Raw genomic sequence first — 20,336 nt, 5'->3', positions numbered from 1 at the left:
TACAGTAACAAGTACACCATATATACAAGTGTCTTCAAGTAGGCTTACTGTGTACAGTAACAAGTACACCATACATACAAGTGTCTTCAAGTAGGCTTACTGTAACAAGTACACCATATACAAGTGTCTTCAAGTAGGCTTAGTGTACAGTAACAAGTACACCATATATAGTAGGCTTACTGTACACTCACAAGTACACCATATATACAGAAGGCTTACTGTACACTACAAGTACACCATATATACAGAAGGCTTACTGTACACTAACAAGTACACCATATATACAGAAGGCTTACTGTACACTACAAGTACACCATATATACAGTAGGCTTACTGTACACTGACAAGTACACCATATACACAAGGCAACGGGGGCAAAAACATGCTCCGTATGGTTTAATTCTTTGTGAACGTTGTATTGTTTTATGAAAATGTCCTTGATTTGTTTTGGCAGAGTGTCTGATCTGTCTGGCCGGTGGCGTGAGAGCTTCATCGGGCACCGCGAGGAGGTGAAGAAGAACCTACACATCCTTCACCCGGCGATGCGAGTTGTCCTGGATATGGGCCACGTGACCTTTTCTCCACTGCTCCTGGTGGACCTCTCTGGCTGCAGGTGAGACATTGTGAACGACGGTTAAGAGGTAAACAGGTTCAGGGCAGAAATAACCCCTGAAACCAGGGTCAGGTGAGACGTTGTGAACGAGGGGTTAAGGTGTAAAAGGAAATGCACCCGAAATCTCGGTAGGGACCGGAAAATCCCTGCCCTATTTTTTGATCCTCCAATCACAACCATTGCTTCCCTCACACAATTGGATGATCAAGGAAAGAGGGCGGGTTTGAAATAGGTCAGTTTATTATAATTGACAATAAAAATAAGGATTTGGTTTTAATTGCCCTAAAAAAGATAACCATTTATGTAGCACTTTTATTCAAAGCGCTTTACAACTTATGCCTCACATTCACCTATTCACTCACACATTCTCACACACCGACGGTGGGGGGGGGGGTGACCGTGCAAAGTGATAACCTGCTCATCTGGAGCAGGTAAGGGTTAAGTGTCTTGCTCAAGGACACTTCAACATGCCGCCAGGAGGAGCTGTAATTGAACCGGGCACCTTCCGATTACCAGACGACCAGCTCTACCTCCTGAGCCACTGTTGCCCCAAATCTGTTCATGCGAGGAGAAAAACTACAGAAACATGTATTTCTCCTATGAACGCAACACATAAACTACTGTTAGAATGAGCACAAGAGGTTTGAGGTAAAGGTTCTCTCTTTTACGTTGTGTCTTGTAGGGCTTCAGGACCAGTGGACTGTGAACACCTGAAGAAACAAGTCACTGAGGTTTGCAACAAGACGGAGGAGCGCATCATGAAGACCTGGTTCCCCAAAGTCATCCACCTGCTGACCAGCCAGGAGACGCTGCAGGGGGTCAGAGCTGACAAACTGGACCGCTTCTACAACTGTGTGTCCACACTCATCTCCAATCAGGTCAGATGATGATGCTGATGCTAGTTCAATGATACGCATGTTTGTTTGTTTGTTTGTTTGTTTGTTTGTTTACACATTTATGTAAAGGGGGGGTCTTCATTACCGGGTGTCTGATACATTTTCATAGACGTACTGTAATGCAAAAGCAAGACAAATCGACAGACATATAATATGTTAAAACAAGTGTAAGTGCTTGTCACAGACATACTGTATAATCTGTTAAAATGAGTGTAAGTGCTTGTCACAGACATATCCATCTGTCAAAACAAGTGTAAGTGCTTGTCACAGACATATCCATCTGTCAAAACAAGTGTAAATGCTTGTCACAGACATAATATCCATCTGTCAAAACAAGTGTGCTTGTCACAGACATCAAATAAGTGTTAAGTAGGCTTTCTTGTCTCTGCTGATTCTATCCTGAATTGGTCAGAAGAAATTTGGGAGTCTAGTTATTCCATTTAGTGGGCAAGTCATTCTAATCTGATTTCCCTTGTTCCACTTTCACAAACAGCAACTCAAGAACTATCCATTCCCAGTCTCCAGTCTGCTACTGAAGTCACGCATAGTGACAGTGAGCCGAAGTGAAAGACGGCTTGTTTAGGACAGCTTTGGTCGTGTACTGTATGTGTAAAATATTTGAAGTTAAGAGTCCTTATCAAAAACACGTTTCCTCACAGTTGAAGTCCCTGCTTGAGAGAAGCGTGGAGGAGTTCGTCGGCCTGTTCGATCCCAACGACACCCAGCGCCTGCCGGTGTTCAGGATGGACCTGACGTTTGACGACGAAAGGATGGAGTTCTATCCCAGCTTTCAGGACCTCGAGGAGACTGTCCTGGACATTCTGAACGTCATCACAGATACTATGCAGGTTAGATACCGGCGCCACTGACTCTTACCACTAGGGATGTCTGATATTATCGGCCGATATCGGCATTAAAATGTGATATCGGAAAATATCGGTATCGGTTTAAAAAAAAATATATATATATATATATATATTTTTTTACATTTCTATAACCTTTATTTACCCAGGCAAGCAAGTAAGAACAAATTCTGATTTTATTTATTGTCAAACGTATGCATAATGTTGTGTTAATTCCACAACAAGAGATATGTAATGTTAATTACCTGAAATTATTAAATTTGGGGGGGGGGGGGGGGGGACCCTGCATATATCGGTTGACATCGGTATCGGAAATTAAGAGTTGGACAATATCGGTATATCGGTATCGGTAAAAAAGCCAATATCGAGCATCCCTACTTACCACCTAACCTGCACGGACTACAACGTATAACGTATGACGTAAATCATGCCAGTTAGGGTACCTTATGTATACTGCACCTGTGTATACTGTTTACGTTACTTACTCATAGTATATATTCAGATTCTAAGTGTTATTGACCATATTTACTGTAACCAAGGACGGGGGGGGGGGGGGGGGGGCACAATTATTATGGGATGGGAAATATGTGCGCACGCGTGAAGCTCAAATCGTACCCACGATGATTTCCATTTAACCATTCTTTTTTTCATTAGCCATACTCCTCTCGACATGTCATTGCACACAAATGCACACATCGCAGAAAAAGTCTTGCATATTAATTAATGTTATATTATTTATAATAAAAAAAAATTCCGACTGTAAAAAGTGAGAGGGGCAAAAACAAGATTTTAAAAAGTGAGGGGCCGGTGCCTAGTGGAAACTTTGCCCCCTGATTGTAACGTATAATATAACTGATATAGGGCATACAGACCCTCATCTGCACCTTTGATTACACTGTTTACTTGCTCATATTCTTATATTCAGAGTTAATTATATTGTTTACACTGCTTATTTTTATCTTTACTATAATTTAATTGCCTATATTTATGTCTTTCTACTACTACCTTGTCCATACCTGTACCTGCCCCCCCCCCCCAGTGCTGCTATGACGCCTGAATTTCCCCAAGGGGATCGATAAAGGAATGTCTTATCTTATCTTGGATAATAGAAAATGGTCATTTCTATCACAGCGAAGACATGAAACTACCGTGTTTGAATATGTTTCTAGTGTTGAAATGATTGACGGCCATTGTTGATCCACAGGGCGTGCAGACGGTCCAGTCATGGCTGGCGGAAGCCACCAGCTCCTCCTTCATCGATGCCACACTGGCAGATCATGTCCTTATCCGCGCTCGGACCGTCGTGAAAACCGCCGTGCGCAAGAACCTAGAGGAGCCCGATGAACACTTTCAGAATTATGGTGATGCACTGTATAATCATTACATTTTGTCATTTAGCCGAACGCTTTTATCCAAAGCGACTTACAAGTTCTGTACGACAAGTCAGCAGGAAGGAAGGGTACAACTCTATCAGCTGAGTAACACAATGACAATTCATCAAACGGTGTTGAAACTTGGGTGCTGCAGTGTTGAGTGCATAGTAGTAGAGACATATTAGTATAGTACGTAGTAATATAGACAAGTCCGATTATTTAGTGGAATGATTTAGTGCATGCTAGTAGAATTTATTTATTTATTTTATTACGGATCCCCATTAGCTGGTGCCATGGCAACCAGCTAGTCTTCCTGGGGTCCACACAAAAAAACATACAAAAACAATTATTGCAAAACAGAATTATTAAAAGTCAGTACTCAACATACAATACACAATGAAACTAACAATTAAGATGGCTAAAATTACATGCAAGCAAAGAAACAGAAAACAAAAAAACAAAACAAAACAAAACAAAATACAGTGTATCTTTTTAAGAATCGCTTTTAGAATGCTCATAGAAGACAGTAATAGGGCGTTTTCACACCTAGCTCGTTTGGAGCTGTTGTTCCGAAACCTGGAGCGTTTACCCCCTATTTCGGTTCAGTTGGGCATATATGAACACAGCAATCACATTCTGTTGCGGAACAAAACAAGCGGGCCGAGACCACCTAGAGAGGGTGGTCTCGGCGCACTTCCAAACGAACCCGACGCGACTCGTACGCTGTGAGAATGCAATCGATTTAACAAACAGACACAACTCACTTGCCGTACTGTATACGCGCTGCATGATGACGCAACGCACACGCACCCTGGACTGTTCCATCAGAGGGGGGAGCTTCGGTGGCCAGTGTGAGTGGCTACAGACCACTGCACCTAAATATAAACATTAGTCTACCTGGAGACTCAATGAGGTAATTGTAGATGTCGCCATAAGACGCGTCTGGTCATTTAGTGGGATCATTGTTTCATTATCCTGTTCGGCTGAAAGGACACTGGCCACCGAAGCTCCCCCCTCTGATGGAACAGTCCAGGGAGGGTGTGCGTTGCATCACAATCCGTGGGCAATCTGCGCATGTGCATGGGGGATGCTCTGCTTAAAAACAGGCTTTTTCGCTGCCGAATTAGTTCTGATCGATTAGGAATGGCTCGCGCCGTGTTCAGGAGATTCTGGCGCATACAGGTCTATTCGATCATGTCTCTAGCACCCCCACAGCCGTATCTGCAACCACTTACATCACGGCTCTCATCCACATTCATTAATTTGCTCCCCCCGCTATCCCCTCCCCGATTTCAATGTAACGCGGAGATTCAGGGTTAGGGGGGGGGGGGGGGGGGGGACTCCCCAAAATCTGACCAATGAGTGACAGTTTGCTTGCGCGTGCGTTTGTTTTGGTCAGCTGTTAACACAGCCGCGTGAACACAAACGAACTAAGGGACAAGTGCAACATTGTATCATTATAGTCCCTGTGTCTCCCTGAATCGGAACAAAGCAAACGAACTACAGGTGTGAAAACGCCCTTAAGTAAGGTTATTATTATTATTATTATTATTATTATTATTATTATTATTATTATTATTATTATTTTCTTTACTTCAGGTATTGATTAATCTCGCTCTTCTCTAGCATCATCATCATGATCATCGTGAATAATCCAGTTTGATGTTGACAATCTGCATTGTCTCTGCAGTCGACAACTATGACTGGCTGGTCAATGGAGCGGCGCGGGCTCGAGTGGAGACGTTCATGGGGGAGGAGCACTCCTTCGACGAGTACATTGAGGTAACAGACTGGCTGAGGTAACAGACAGGTAACAGACAGGTAGACACGGCGTTGTGTTGCTATTAATATTAGTGCTTTCCCCGACTAAGGATTTGGATGGTCGACTAGGATTGGCCAAAAAATTAGTAAAAAAAAAAAGAAAAAAAAAATTAAATGTTTTATTTATTTATTTAAAAAAAAATTATCATTCCATTTGGGCTGTGGGGGGTGCTTAATGTCTGAAGGAGTCGACTGAAGGCTTCTTGTCCTCTGCAAAAGCATGCAATTGGTCCACTGATGGATACATCTTGATATTTGTCTAGTCTAGTGTGTTCATTAGATGGGTGAAATCCTCTTTCAGTGCCTCTGTGCCTGTTTTCTTAGGCAGTTAGCCTCTGGTATGCGTGCCATTAGCGTTAGCCACGCTTCTAGGCCTCTTTTATTTTGGAAAGAATGATAAAAAAATAAAAATAATAATAATAATATTTTTTTTATTTATTTATTTTTATTATATTCGACTAAGAGGTTGGCCAGTCGACTACGGCTCCTTTCGACCAATTAGTCGACTGATCGATTAATAGGGGTCAGCCCTAATTAATATCAATGCGTCGTCTTGTATTAGCCTACCTCAGTGTTTTATGTGACTGTGCGGTGGGCATGTTTTGAGCTCATGCCGTCTGGCAGATGGTGCCGCTGCCGCAGTGTCAGGTCCACATCCAAGAGAACAGCGACTTCCACCGGGCAAACAGAACTACTGACCGATAGACCTCATGAGCACACACACAAAAGCACTAAGTGACTTACACACCACACACGCACACTTATTACACGCACACACACACACACACACACACACACACACACACACACACACACACACACACACACACACACACACACACACACACACACACACACACACACACACACACACACACACACACACTCTGCTGCTGCTACGTACACTATATATTTTATTTATCCACTTTTTCTTTGACCTTGTATTGTATAGTTTGTATACAGATTAGGGATGCTCGATATTGGCTTTTTTACAGATACCGATATTCCGATATTGTCCAACTCTTAATTTCCGATACCGATATCAACCGATACCGATATATGCAGGGTTTCCCCGTCCAAAAAACGGAATAATTTCAGGTAACTAATAATTTCACTGGATATATATATAACAAATATTGTTATTGTTTTTTTTTGTTTTTAAACCGATACCGATATTTTCCGATATCACATTTTACTGCCGATATCGGCCGATAATATCGGTCGGTCGATAATATCGGACATCCCTAATACAGATCGTTGTATATATTGTTGTCTACAAATCTACTATGGTTGAGGAGCTGGGGAAAAACGAGCATTTCACGTTTCTCTGAATGTATGTATATATAAAAAAAAAAAAAAAGCTGTGACAATTAAAGAATGTGAATGCGAATGTTTTCTTTCAGCAAGTGGATGAGTTCCAGACTCTACTGAGGGAGATCGTCAGCCTGCCGGCCCTCGCCCACTTCACCATGGTCTGTCTGGACTGTGAGGAGCTGAAACAGGGACTGGCCAGGAAAGCCAAGACCTTTGCTCAGACCCTCCTGCAGAAGCTGATCACAGACCACCGTGAGCTCAACCTGCAGTGAGTGACACCGCCTTCCTGTTTCATCTTGTCGCTGCTGTCGGGACAAAACCTCATAACTCAATTTTTTTAATATTTTTTTTTTATTATATAAATCAACTCCGTAGATCATCCTCCATATGTGTGTGTGGGTTTTACAAAGTTTAAACAATGGGAAAGCATTAAACCGATCATCTGTCTAAACCTCCTAACTCTATTCACCCTCAAATCTGTGTTCGTTTTTTTCATCTGCTGAAAAGTTGGGTTTTTGGAGTTATGAGGTTTTGTCCCGACAGCAGCGTTGTGTTCCTTCACAGAGATGCTGTCCTTTAGCCCCCCGGTGTGGTGGTGGCGGTGGTGTAGTGGTTAACACTCATAGCTATAAGGTCCACGCTCACACACTAGCAGCCACTTTAACATGAACACACACACACTCATGCTGCACACGCTCACACTTATGGTCACTTTACAAAAGGAAAGGTCACTTTAAGAATAGCATAGTATAACTTGAGATTGTATAATATAGCATTGTATAGCAGTGTACATAAAGACCCAGTGCCTCATCCGTAGCTAACAGTGTATTGCACTACCACAGGACCTAGCATGTCCTACCATGCTCTGTAAATAAATCATGTATGTATACCGATATGCCCTACTTTGATTACTTGTATTATTGCACAATGTCGTTCTATTGGATTCTTATTATATTATTATATATTATTATTGTATTATGCACAATCGTTGTGGGCAAGACCCCCCGCATTTCATTGTATACTTGTATGCCGTGACAAATAAAACTCTTGATTTGACTTGACTTGACTGGGTTCGATTCCCGCTTGGGGACCAGGTTGCCACGTTCCCAGTTACCCAGGTGGGCAACTGGGCCTTTCTGTGTGGAGTTTGCATGTTCTCTCCCCGTGCTCTCAAGGGTTTCCCCTCCCGATAAGATAAACCCAATGGAAAAACATGCACAACAGATCGCTAACGCTCTCGCATCCCTGACGAAGACGGACAGGAGCACGTGGATTGGTCCCCGGGGGGGGGGACCCTTGTCTGCTCCCGGCTTCCCTTGGAGGGGAAGGATGATGGGATGGGAAAAGTGCAGAGAGACATTTCATCGGCGACTCAGTGCATGTGTGTGTTCCTGTGGGTCGCCCATCTCGCATGTGTGTGTGTGTTAATCTGCATGACAATTAAAGACTTCTTCTTCTTTAGATTCTTTGTGCTCTGTGCAATCCAACTCTGTTTTTCTTTTAAATACCTTCTCAAAGGATCTGCCGGGAGTTTGAGACCATCAGAGAGAAAGCCATCAAGGTCCCAGAGAGCGCTGAGGACATGAAAGAGATGATTGACTACATCAATCACACTAAGACGAAGGGCATCGCAGATCTAAATGAAAAGATAACGGTGGGTAACTTAGCAACAGGTTCCACCTGCAACATGTCACTGGATGTTTATGTGAGTTCTGAGGTATCAGGTACCAGTGGTGGTAGAGGTACACACAGTTCCTTTACTTAAGTAAAAGTAGAAATACCCAGATAAATGAGTAGGCCTACCCGGTAGTCCTCCATTCGAAATTCTACTTAAGTAAAAGTAGAGAAGTATTTGCTATTGAATGTACTTGAGTATCTAAAGTAAAGGTATGCATTCTACGTGACGTTTGTGTATTCAGTGCTTCAAACCTCAAACCAGGTTATGTAAAGGTTATGTTAAAGTGGTATGTGGTCCAGTTCTGCTGCTCTGATTAAAGGTCATGTTAAAGTGGTATGTGGTCCAGTTATGCTGCTCTGATTAAAGGTCATGTTAAAGTGGTATGTGGTCCAGTGATGCTGCTCTGATTAAAGGTCATGTTAAAGTGGTATGTGGTCCAGTTATGCTGCTCTGATTAAAGGTTATGTTAAAGTGGTATGTGGTCCAGTTATGCTGCTCTGATTAAAGGTTATGTTAAAGTGGTATGTGGTCCAGTGATGCTGCTCTGATTAAAGGTCATGTTAAAGTGGTATGTGGTCCAGTGATGCTGCTCTGATTAAAGGTCATGTTAAAGTGGTATGTGGTCCAGTGATGCTGCTCTGATTAAAGGTCATGTTAAAGTGGTATGTGGTCCAGTGATGCTGCTCTGATTAAAGGTCATGTTAAAGTGGTATGTGGTCCAGTTATGCTGCTCTAATTAAAGGTCATGTTAAAGTGGTATGTGGTCCAGTTATGCTGCTCTGATTAAAGGTTATGTTAAAGTGGTATGTGGTCCAGTTATGCTGCTCTGATTAAAGGTTATGTTAAAGTGGTATGTGGTCCAGTTATGCTGCTCTGATTATAGGTTATGTTAAAGTGGTATGTGGTCCAGTTATGCTGCTCTGATTAAAGGTTATGTTAAAGTGGTATGTGGTCCAGTTATGCTGCTCTGATCAAATGTTATGTTAAAGTGGTATGTGATCCAGTTATGCTGCTCTGATCAAATGTTATGTTAAAGTGGTATGTGGTCCAGTTATGCTGCTCTGATTAAAGGTCATGTTAAAGTGGTATGTGGTCCAGTTATGCTGCTCTGATAGAATGTTATGTTAAAGTGGTATGTGATCCAGTTATGCTGCTCTGATCAAATGTTATGTTAAAGTGGTATGTGGTCCAGTTATGCTGCTCTGATCAAATGTTATGTTAAAGTGGTATGTGATCCAGTTATGCTGCTCTGATTACGTCCTCTTGAAGTCGGCAGGCTTCAGATAAAAAAACAAAACCATTATCCTCATAAATCTTTGCCATGTTTTCTATGCAAAAATCTTTTTCTTCAAAGTAACTAGTAACCGATGGCTTCAGATAAATGTAGTGGAGTAAAAAGTACAATATTTCCTTTGAAATGTAGTGGAGTAGAGGAGTAGAGTCAAAATACTTAGTTACCTTCCAGTGGTAAATACCAACACCATTATACACGGTACCACTCCCTCTTGTGTCGTGACAGGAAGCCCACCGCAGACTGAGCTACCTGCTGGATGTCCACGTCTTCAAGCCAGAAGACACGGAGCTCAATGCCACCGTCCTCCTCTGGCCACGAAACATCCTCCCCGTCTTCGAACTGAACGCGGAGGTAAGTAACGCCACTCATCTCGTCCGCAGTGGATCCAGAGGGTTTGTCCCCAAGAAGGACCGTGTCTAAACGACGTGCCTCTCTCTCTGCAGGTGATGGAGAAGGCTAAGAGGAGGGGGGAGGAGGAGCTGCTGAGCCGGCAGGAGAGGCTGAGGATGGAGCTGGAGAAACTGGGGCGGAGGATGGAGGAGTTTGCAGAATGCTCTGAGCTGGACATGATGCACCAGGTATTGTCACATAATAATAATGGACAGCGTTCTTTCTACAAACATGTCCGGTCAGTGTCGCTGGAATCGGGACAAATCCGAACCACTCTTAGATATGAAAGGGTTGGCAGCGGATTCAGAAAATTGCAATTGTCATGACATGTCGTGCCTCTTCTGCCAGTATGGTAGGAACTAGGAACAGACACCTGCATTATACATACAATGTTGTGCCTTCTATGGCTACGTTTGGGACTCTAAGCCTGTTAAAGGGGAACTATCTTATAAATGGCCTTTTTCAGTGTTTAGCATTGTTTCCTAGCTATGTGGACTTATATTAATAGGATCTATGTCTCTAATTCTCATATTGGCGCATTCTTCCAATTCTCCTCTCACAATATTCATCCTCACTGAACTGAGTCATCTGAAAATGTGCATATCTGTGATGTCAGAGATTTCTCAGCTGCATAATAATGTGGCAGTTGATGTGGCAGTTGGCCACCAGGCCACACAGTGGTTGGAGCACAGCCTCAAAACGGCTTAAGATCTTGAGGTAGAAAAATGCTGTTTTTGAGTACTTGATTAGAAATACAAAACAATGAATAAAAAAATAAATAAACCTTACAGAGGTGTTCCATAGACTCACAGGAATTGTGTAAAATTGCCCCAAATAGTGAAAGAAATAGTAAAATAGTTCCCCTTTAAGTAGCGATTAAACATTTCATTTTTCACATAGTATTCTCTATATATACCTACTGTATTCTCTATATATATACCTACTGTATTCTCTCTAGTATAAATAAAATTAAAATAAAAGCAATGCATGGTCCTCCTAGGTTTTGGGTCACCACCATCCTCTCAGAATAAACCGAGTAGCATAGGTGTGTGGCAAGGGGATGGGGTTTCTTCATTGAGCGTTTATCCTTATCATTAGGGCACAAGTATCTTGTGTTTTATTATAAAAGTTCTGAGGAACAGATTGCCCAAAGCACTTCTGATTAACTTGAGTTTAGAATATAATTAATTGTATCACTGCTCTTATGTCTTGTCTTATGTCTCAGATGTCTTATTACTAGGGATGGGAATTTTTAAGAAGAATCTAGATAGATTGATCGCATGCTATACTCGAGTGATCGTGTATTACATTTACATTTAGTCATTTAGTCATTTAGCTGACGCTTTTATCCAAAGCGACTTACAAGTTCTGTACGACAGGTCATCAGGAAGGGTACAACTCTATCAGCTGAGTAACAATATTCATCAAAGTGTTGCATGCTACAGTGTAGGTTAGTTTATTAGGACAAGTGCATGACAGTAAGGTTAGTTAGGGTTAGATTTTCTTAAATTTTTTTACTCATGGAGGAAAAAACTAAAACAAATGTTGAATATTTTCTTTTTTATTCTTTTTTCTTTATTTTTTGTTCATTCACGTATTATGTTTAATGGAACCAACAAACAGTTATAATCTTACACATACATGTGAAACAAATATGTAAAAAAAAAGTAAATAATAATTGATCGATTGCTCACGCCCATCCCCTACTTATCACCATGTCTTTGTGTCGGCCAGTACGTAACAGACGTCAGGACGGTGCAGAAGAGGCTCCAGGATGCTGAGGAGGCCATTGTCTTCATCAATAAGGAGGAGGCTCTCTACCATTGGGACCAGACGTGTTACCCGCAGGTCGAGGTTATCAAGGACGGCATCGAACCTTACCAGAAGCTCTTCGGACTGGTGCTGAAGTGGCAGCGCACTGAGAAGAGGTCTGATTATTACATAATTAATGCGTTGCATTTTTAGTACGGTGCTTCACGTGATTTGAAATCCTGTGCTGACCCCCCCCCCCTGTATCCCCCCCCCCTGTGTGCAGGTGGATGGACGGCTCCTTCCTGGACCTGAACGGGGAGAGCATGGAGGTGGAGGTGGACGAGTACTTTAGGGAGATCTACAAGATGCTCAAGTTCTTCCAGCAGAAGCAGAAGAAGGCCGAGCAGGAGAGGGAGAAGATGGCCACGGCGTCCAGGAGGAGACCTGGGGCGGAGGAGCCCAGCGAGCGGGAGAGCCCCAGCACACTGCTGTGCTCCGGGGTGATGGAGCAGGTCAAGGAGTTCAAGGTATTATAGGCTTTCACAACCGATGTTGATGTTGAAGAAGCAATCATACTCATTCTATCTTGTCTGCACTTTATGCATCGCTTTTATTTTTTCTGAAACCTGCCAATAGTCTTTTTATAGATCTTTTTTTGTTTGTATAGATTTTAATAATGTAAATGTATTAAATCTTTTCTGGGAGGTCTTGATATACATTTTATGCCTATTGTTTATTTTGTGTCTGCATCACTGCTGTGAAGCACTTTGAGCTGCAACTCTTATATGAAAGGTTTATTATAACTGCTCCCCTATGTAACTATATAACTCTGTAATACTGTGTTTTTACTGCGTGTAATTGTATTTGTTTTTAACCCTGTACGGCGGCCTTGAGTGCTCAGAAAGGTGCCTTTAAATAAAATGCATTATTATTATTATTATTATTATTATTATTATTATTATTATTATTATTATTATTATTATTATTATTATTATTATTATTATTATTATTATTATTATTATTATTATTATTATTATTATTATTATTATTATTATTATTATTGTTATTGTTATTGTTATTATTATTATTATTATTATTATTATTATTATTATTATTATTATTATTATTATTATTATTATTATTATACAATTAAAGTTTATTATTATTATTATTATTATTATTATTATTATTATTATTATTATTATTATTATTATTATTATTATTATTATTATTATTATTATTATTATTATTATTATTATTATTATTATAATAATAATAATTATTATTATTATTATTATTATTATTATTATTATTATTATTATTATTATTATTATTATTATTATTATTATCATCATCATCATCATCATCACGCTGACTGTGTTTGTTGTCCACAGGAGCACATCCCCACAGTGTCCATCCTGTGTAACCCAGGTATCAGAGCTCGCCACTGGTACCAGATGTCGAACATCGTGGAGTATGACCTCACTCCAGACTCCGGCACCACGCTGCGCAAAGTCCTCAAACAGGACCTGGCTCTTTACCTGGAGCAGTTTGAGACCATCAGCACTGCTGCTAGTAAGGTGAGGACGCCAACACCGCTTATATAGAGAGAATACAGTAGGTATATATAATATAGAATACAGTGGTTATATATAGAGATAATACAGTAGGTATATATAGAGAGAATACAGTATATAGAGAATACAGTCAGTAGGTATATATGTAGAGAATACAGTAGGTATATATAGAGAGAGAATACAGTAGGTATATATATAGAGAATACAGTAGGTATATATATAGAGAATACTAGAGAGAATACAGTAGGTATATATAGAGAGAATACAGTAGGTATATATAGAGAGAATACAGTAGGTATATATATAGAGAGAATACAGTAGGTATATATATAGAGAATACAGTTGGTATATATATAGAGAATACAGTAGGTATATATAGAGAATACTAGAGAGAATACAGTAGGTATATATAGAGAGAATACAGTAGGTATATATATAGAGCATACAGTAGGTATATATATAGAGAATACAGTAGGTATATATAGAGAGAATACAGTAGGTATATATAGAGAGAATACAGTAGGTATATATATAGAGAATACTAGAGAGAATACAGTAGGTATATATAGAGAGAATACAGTAGGTATATATAGAGAGAATACAGTAGGTATATATATAGAGAGAATACAGTAGGTATATATATAGAGAATACAGTTGGTATATATATAGAGAATACAGTAGGTATATATAGAGAATACTAGAGAGAATACAGTAGGTATATATAGAGAGAATACAGTAGGTATATATATAGAGAGAATACAGTAGGTATATATATATAGAGAATACAGTAGGTATATATATAGAGAATACAGTTGGTATATATATAGAGAATACAGTAGGTATATATATAGAGAATACAGTAGGTATATATAGAGAGAATACAGTAGGTATATATATAGAGAATACAGTAGGTATATATAGAGATAATACAGTAGGTATATATAGAGAGAATACAGTAGGTATATATAGAGAATACTAGAGAGAATACAGTAGGTATATATAGAGAGAATACAGTAGGTATATATATAGAGCATACAGTAGGTATATATATAGAGAATACAGTAGGTATATATAGAGAGAATACAGTAGGTATATATATAGAGCATACAGTAGGTATATATATATAGAGAATACAGTAGGTATATATAGAGAGAATACAGTAGGTACATATAGAGAGAATACAGTAGGTATATATATATAGAGAGAGAATACAGTAGGTATATATAGAGAGAATACAGTAGGTATATATAGAAAGAATACAGTAGGTATATATAGAGAGAATACAGTAGGTATATATAGAGAGAATACAGTAGGTATATATAGAGAGAATACAGTAGGTATATATAGAGAGAATACAGTAGGTATATATAGAGAGAATACAGTAGGTATATATATAGAGAGAATACAGTAGGTATATATATAGAGAGATTACTAGAGAGAATACAGTAGGTATATATAGAGAGAATACATTAGGTATATATAGAAAGAATACAGTAGGTATATATATATAGAGAGAGAATACAGTAGGTATATATATAGAGATTACTAGAGAGAATACAGTAGGTATATAGAGAGAGAATACAGTAGGTATATATAGAGGGAGAATACAGTAGGTATATATATATATAGAGAGAATACAGTAGGTATATATATAGAGAATACAGCAGGTAATGGATGTTGCACAATACCTCCCTTGTGTGTGTGTGTGTGCAGGAGTTCTCTCTGGAGAAGGCCATGCAGACCATGGTGGAGATGTGGGACAGTGTCTGCTTCCACCACAGCCCCTACAGGGAGACCGGGGTGTCCATACTCACAGCGGTGGACGAGGTTCAGACGGTGCTGGACGACCAGATCGTCAAGACCCAGACCATGAGGGGCTCGCCCTTCATCAGGCCCTTCGAGTCTGAGGTCAAGGTGGGCTTTGGGTTATTATTTTTGTTTTTTTAAACCTCAAGAATACGCAGACCTGGCACAGGTGGGAGGGTATTTGAACTGCGCTCGTGCTCTGTGTTTTTAACCGCTTGTTCAAGTTTCAAGTTCAGGTTTTGTTTTATTTGTCACGTATAAAGTACATGTACCTTACAGTGAAATGCTTGGTTCTGTATTAGCAATGACAATATACAAACTAAAGTACAACCTAAAGTACAATGAAGTAAAAATGCAGACAACGAGGTACAAAAATGCAAAAGAATTTAAAATAAATGCTAAATGCAAAAATGAGGTATGGATGTAGTGCAAATCTTTTTGTAATGAATAGATCAAATATGGTGTAGTGTTTAAAGTGTCTAGAGTTAACGTTAAGGTGAATGTTTAAAGTGTTAGTGTTGCATAGAGTCATTGAGCGTCCTGATGGCCTGGGGGATAGAAGCTCCTTTTTGAGTCTCTCTGTGCCGGGCCATGAGACTCCGGTAGCGCTCGTCTGACCGCAGCACCGTCCTCTGCCTCCTACTCTCGGTGTCCGTCAGCTCTGGGAGGAGCGTTTGATCCGTATCCAGGAGACCATTGACGAGTGGCTGAAGGTGCAGGCGCAGTGGCTCTACCTGGAGCCCATCTTCTCCTCCGCCGACATCATGCAGCAGATGCCCGAGGAGGGGCGTCTTTTCCAGACCGTCGACAAGCACTGGAAGGAGGTCTCCGGGCACTGCGTCAAAGACCCCAAGGTTAGCCAAAATCAGGAGCTCCTCCGTTGATCACATGACCGTTGTCCCATTAGCTTTGGAAATGATTCTCAAAAAAACAAAAACACATATACTATAGGAGTTGCGGAAAACACGATGAGAGGGCGTAGGTTTCTTTGACCACACATCAGTGTGTATCATTTTATTTGCATAGTGTGACAACCACAACAAACCAAACATACAGTTGGCGGCTACGTGGCGTAGTGGGCAAGGCGCTCACCACGAATGCGGAGACGCTGGGCTTGCCTGTTCGAGCCCAGCGCTCCACATTGCTTTCGCAGCGTGAGCCTCCCACGCGTTACTCCTCGCCACTGAGAGATCGAGCTGCGCAGGTGAAAAGATGCGACTGCTGTTACCTCAAGTACCGGAGGGGACTTGTGCTATGTATGAAAAAAACAACATACAGTTAATATGGCCGACCCACCTACCCGCAATCCCCAGTGTCCTTAAATTGACAGTGTAGGTGAATTATGTTCAGTCCATGTAAGTGTCCATGTAAGTGCCCACTACAATACAGTATATAAACAGAGAACAAAATTGCCTACCTCTGTTACCTACTGCTTTTACTGTCTACCCCTCTACTCTGTATGATGGCATGTACAACAGTGCTGTATACTGCATATTTACATGTATATCTTTATATTTACTGCATATATATACACCCATTCTGGATATACCTGCATATAACCCATCTATATACTTGCTTGTACACCTGAATATAACCCATAGCTCTGTATGATAGCGTGTACAATAACGCTGTATATACCATATATATATATATATATATATATATATATATATATATATATATATATATATATATATATATATATATTTATTCTCACCGCATATATACCTATCCTCACCTGTCTGTACTTACCTGCACATAGTCCTTTACTATATACATATCTGTACATATCCTACTCTTACTAGTTACGCTGCTGGCAAGTAGTAATCAGTCATACTGTTTTAATTTATTATACTACAATTCTGTACATACATCTGATTAGCACTACACTCAATCGTACTATATTTTGTACCCAGTTTAATCACCTGTACATTGTATATTGCTGTTGCACTTTGCTGCTACATTTGCACTCTGGTTGGATGCCAAACCTCTGTTTGTTGTACTGTACTTGTGCTGTATGATGACAAAACATTTGAATCTAATCTGATGGTAAATGGCTGCTTTTTTATATAGTGCTTTTCTCCAAAGCGCTTTACAATTTGTTACTCACATTTTACTCATTCACTCACACATTCACACACCGACGGCGGAGGCAACCATGCAAGGTGCCAACCTGCTCATCGGGAGCAATTAGGAGTTAAGTGTCTTGCTCAAGGACGCATCGACACGCTGCACGGGAGGAGCGGGAATCGAACCGGGAACCTCCGGATTGCCAGACGACTGCTCTACCTCTACCTCTACCTCTACCTCTACCTCCACTGTCGCCCCACCTCCCGAGCCACTGTCGCTGATCTAATCTAATCTAATTTGAGATGTCTTGTGGTTGTAGATTCTAGCAGCAACCTCGCTGCCTGGGCTGCTTGAGAGACTCCAGGATTGCAACAACCTTCTGGATTCCATCATGAAGGGGCTGAACGCCTACCTGGAGAAGAAGCGTCTCTTCTTTCCACGGTAGGGAAGAAAACAAAACTTTAGTGTCCTTTTTGTTCCCCAGTTCACGTCTTTGTTAAGTCATGTCTTCTCTCACCACCACCAAGGTTCTTCTTCCTGTCTAATGATGAGATGCTGGAGATTCTGTCTGAGACCAAGGATCCTCTGCGTGTGCAGCCCCACCTGAAGAAGTGCTTCGAGGGCATCTCTAAGCTGGACTTCCTGCCCAACCTGGACATCCAGGCAAGTGGTCCTTGTGATCGCTCAGTCTCAACTTATTGTTGCATGGTGCCATGATCCATTGACTTTATTAAAAGGAATTTGTTCTTTGTGTCTAGTAAAGATGATGAGGTTTTGTGCATTCATTTAGCGTGATCTTGTTTTACATAATTATATTCCATTCTCATAGTGATGCTGGTCCTTAAATGAAACTAAGGTTAAATTGTTAAAACTTGGTTGGTAAAAAATGTGTAAAACTGAATGCAATACAATCGATCAATATAGATTATATTTGTAGATTGAATGAAAAGCCCAATCATTGGCGCAGAAACTGAAGACAGCTCTGGCTTCCGCCTCCAAGTTCAAGTTTTGTTTTATTTGTCACATTTTAGGTACATGTACATTACAGTGAAATGCCTGGTTCTGTATGGCCCTTCTGAAATTGTGCTTCATACAGTAAACATTTTAAGAATAAAGACCAAACACGATACAAAATATACAATATACAAAACTAAAGTACAAAGCAAAAATGCAAAGATGAGGTAGAAAGGCAAATATTTTAGTAATGAATAGATACCATAACAGTGTCTAAAGTGAATGTTAAAGGTGAATGTTTAAAGTGAGTGTGTGCATGTGGATGTGTGTGCAATTAATATAGATTGGATGGTTTAGTGTTGCATAGAGTCATTGAGCATCCTGATGGCCTGGGGGATAGAAGCTCCTTTTGAGTCTCTCTGTGCCGGCCATGTGACTCCGGTAGCGCTTGCCTGACCGCAGCAGTGCCAAGAGGCAGTTGTTTGGGTGGCTGGAGTCTTTGACTATTCTCTTACCATTGGCCCTGCAACGCCTGGTGTAAATGTCCTGGAGAGTGGGGAAGCCCCCGTCCAATTGTGCGTTCGGCTGAACGAACCACTCTCTGCAGTCTATTCCCAAACCAGGACGTGATGTTACCAGTCAGGATGCTCTCTATTGTGCACGAGTAGAAGTTCTTTAAGATCTTCTCACTCACTTTGAGCTCCATGATTCTCTCTCTCTCTCTGTGTCCAGGCCATGTACAGCAGTGAAGGGGAGCGTGTGGAGCTCATCGAGCTGATCTCCACCTCGGAGGCACGGGGAGCGGTGGAGAAGTGGTTGGTGCAGGTGGAGGACGTGATGATTCGCAGTGTCAGAGACATAGTGGCCCGTTCCAGACTGGTGAGCGGATCGTTAATGCAATGCACAGTGATTTACCACTAAGACGCCTTGTTGTGTGTGCAAGTAAATTCATATATATATATATTTTTTTAGATCAGTTCTATATTTGGACAGTCAAGGTGGTTCTCGGAAGATAACATTTTATTTAGAGGGCGACAGTGGCTCAGGAGGTAGAGTGGTCGTCGGGTAGTCGGAAGGTTCCCGGTTCGATTCCCGCTCCTCCCGGTGTCCTTGAGCGAGACACTTAACCCCTAACATTCACCCATTAACTCACACATTCACACACCGATGGCGGAGACGACCATGCAAGGTGCCAACCTGCTCATCGGGAGCAGTTGGGGCCTAATGAGCAGGTTGGCACCTTGCATGGTCGTCTCCGCCATCGGTGTGTGAGTTAATGGGTGAATGTGAGGAACAAAAATTGTAAAGCGCTTTGGATAAAAGCTGTTATATAAATGCACCATTTACCATTTACTTAGAACTTCCTGTGTTTTCTCAAAGTCAACATGAGAATGTGAGTCAGTGACTACTGCCTGGTTGGTCTGTGGTGTCTTGATCGGCAGGCCTACGGCGAGACCCCCCGTAGCCAATGGGTGAAGGAGTGGCCCGGTCAGGTGGTGCTCTGCACCTCCCAGATCTTCTGGACCCTGGAGGTGCACGAGGCCATCAGAGGAGGAGCTGATGTAGGTCCCTGTGTGTTTTTATCATCCAATCCAATCCTCAGTTTCGAAACTTACAACCATACCTATATAAACTCTTTTTATTTTTTAATGGCGACTGTGCATTTTTTCTCTCCGCAGGGCCTGAAGAAGTACTACCAGCAGCTGCAGGGTCAGCTGAAGGACATCGTGGGTCTGGTGAGAGGGAAGCTGCCCAAGCAGACCCGCACCACCCTGGGCGCGCTGGTCACCATGGACGTCCACGCCAGGGATGTGGTCATGGAGCTGATAGAGAACGGTACCAAGTTTCAAGTTATATATTATATTTAGGGATGTCCGATATTATCGGCCTACCGATATTATCGGCCGATATCGGCATTAAAATGTGATATCGGAA

The 20,336-nt window shown here is 41.1% G+C and overlaps 1 protein-coding gene across 1 annotated transcript in view; it reads left to right on the top strand.

The window, feature by feature from the left end:
- Nucleotides 1-526: 526 nt before the first annotated feature.
- The window catches only part of dnah12 (dynein, axonemal, heavy chain 12), an 80,096-nt gene continuing 60,286 nt past the window's right edge, over nt 527-20,336 (top strand). The window contains exons 1-19 of the mRNA XM_084319864.1: nt 527-613; nt 1,296-1,491; nt 2,169-2,357; nt 3,577-3,733; nt 5,436-5,527; nt 6,970-7,148; nt 8,399-8,534; nt 10,078-10,203; nt 10,296-10,430; nt 11,977-12,170; nt 12,278-12,521; nt 13,389-13,574; nt 15,285-15,485; nt 16,037-16,231; nt 17,767-17,888; nt 17,975-18,110; nt 19,134-19,280; nt 19,844-19,963; nt 20,081-20,237. Coding sequence (XP_084175990.1) covers nt 543-613; nt 1,296-1,491; nt 2,169-2,357; nt 3,577-3,733; nt 5,436-5,527; nt 6,970-7,148; nt 8,399-8,534; nt 10,078-10,203; nt 10,296-10,430; nt 11,977-12,170; nt 12,278-12,521; nt 13,389-13,574; nt 15,285-15,485; nt 16,037-16,231; nt 17,767-17,888; nt 17,975-18,110; nt 19,134-19,280; nt 19,844-19,963; nt 20,081-20,237 — 2,983 coding nt within the window. The 5' untranslated portion in view covers nt 527-542. The remainder of the gene's footprint in view (nt 614-1,295; nt 1,492-2,168; nt 2,358-3,576; nt 3,734-5,435; nt 5,528-6,969; nt 7,149-8,398; nt 8,535-10,077; nt 10,204-10,295; nt 10,431-11,976; nt 12,171-12,277; nt 12,522-13,388; nt 13,575-15,284; nt 15,486-16,036; nt 16,232-17,766; nt 17,889-17,974; nt 18,111-19,133; nt 19,281-19,843; nt 19,964-20,080; nt 20,238-20,336) is intronic.

The sequence above is a fragment of the Notolepis coatsorum genome (assembly GCF_963971535.1).
Source record: "Notolepis coatsorum genome assembly, chromosome: 8".
Lineage (NCBI taxonomy): Eukaryota > Metazoa > Chordata > Actinopteri > Aulopiformes > Paralepididae > Notolepis > Notolepis coatsorum.
This window is presented reverse-complemented; position numbering and strand designations above follow the sequence as displayed.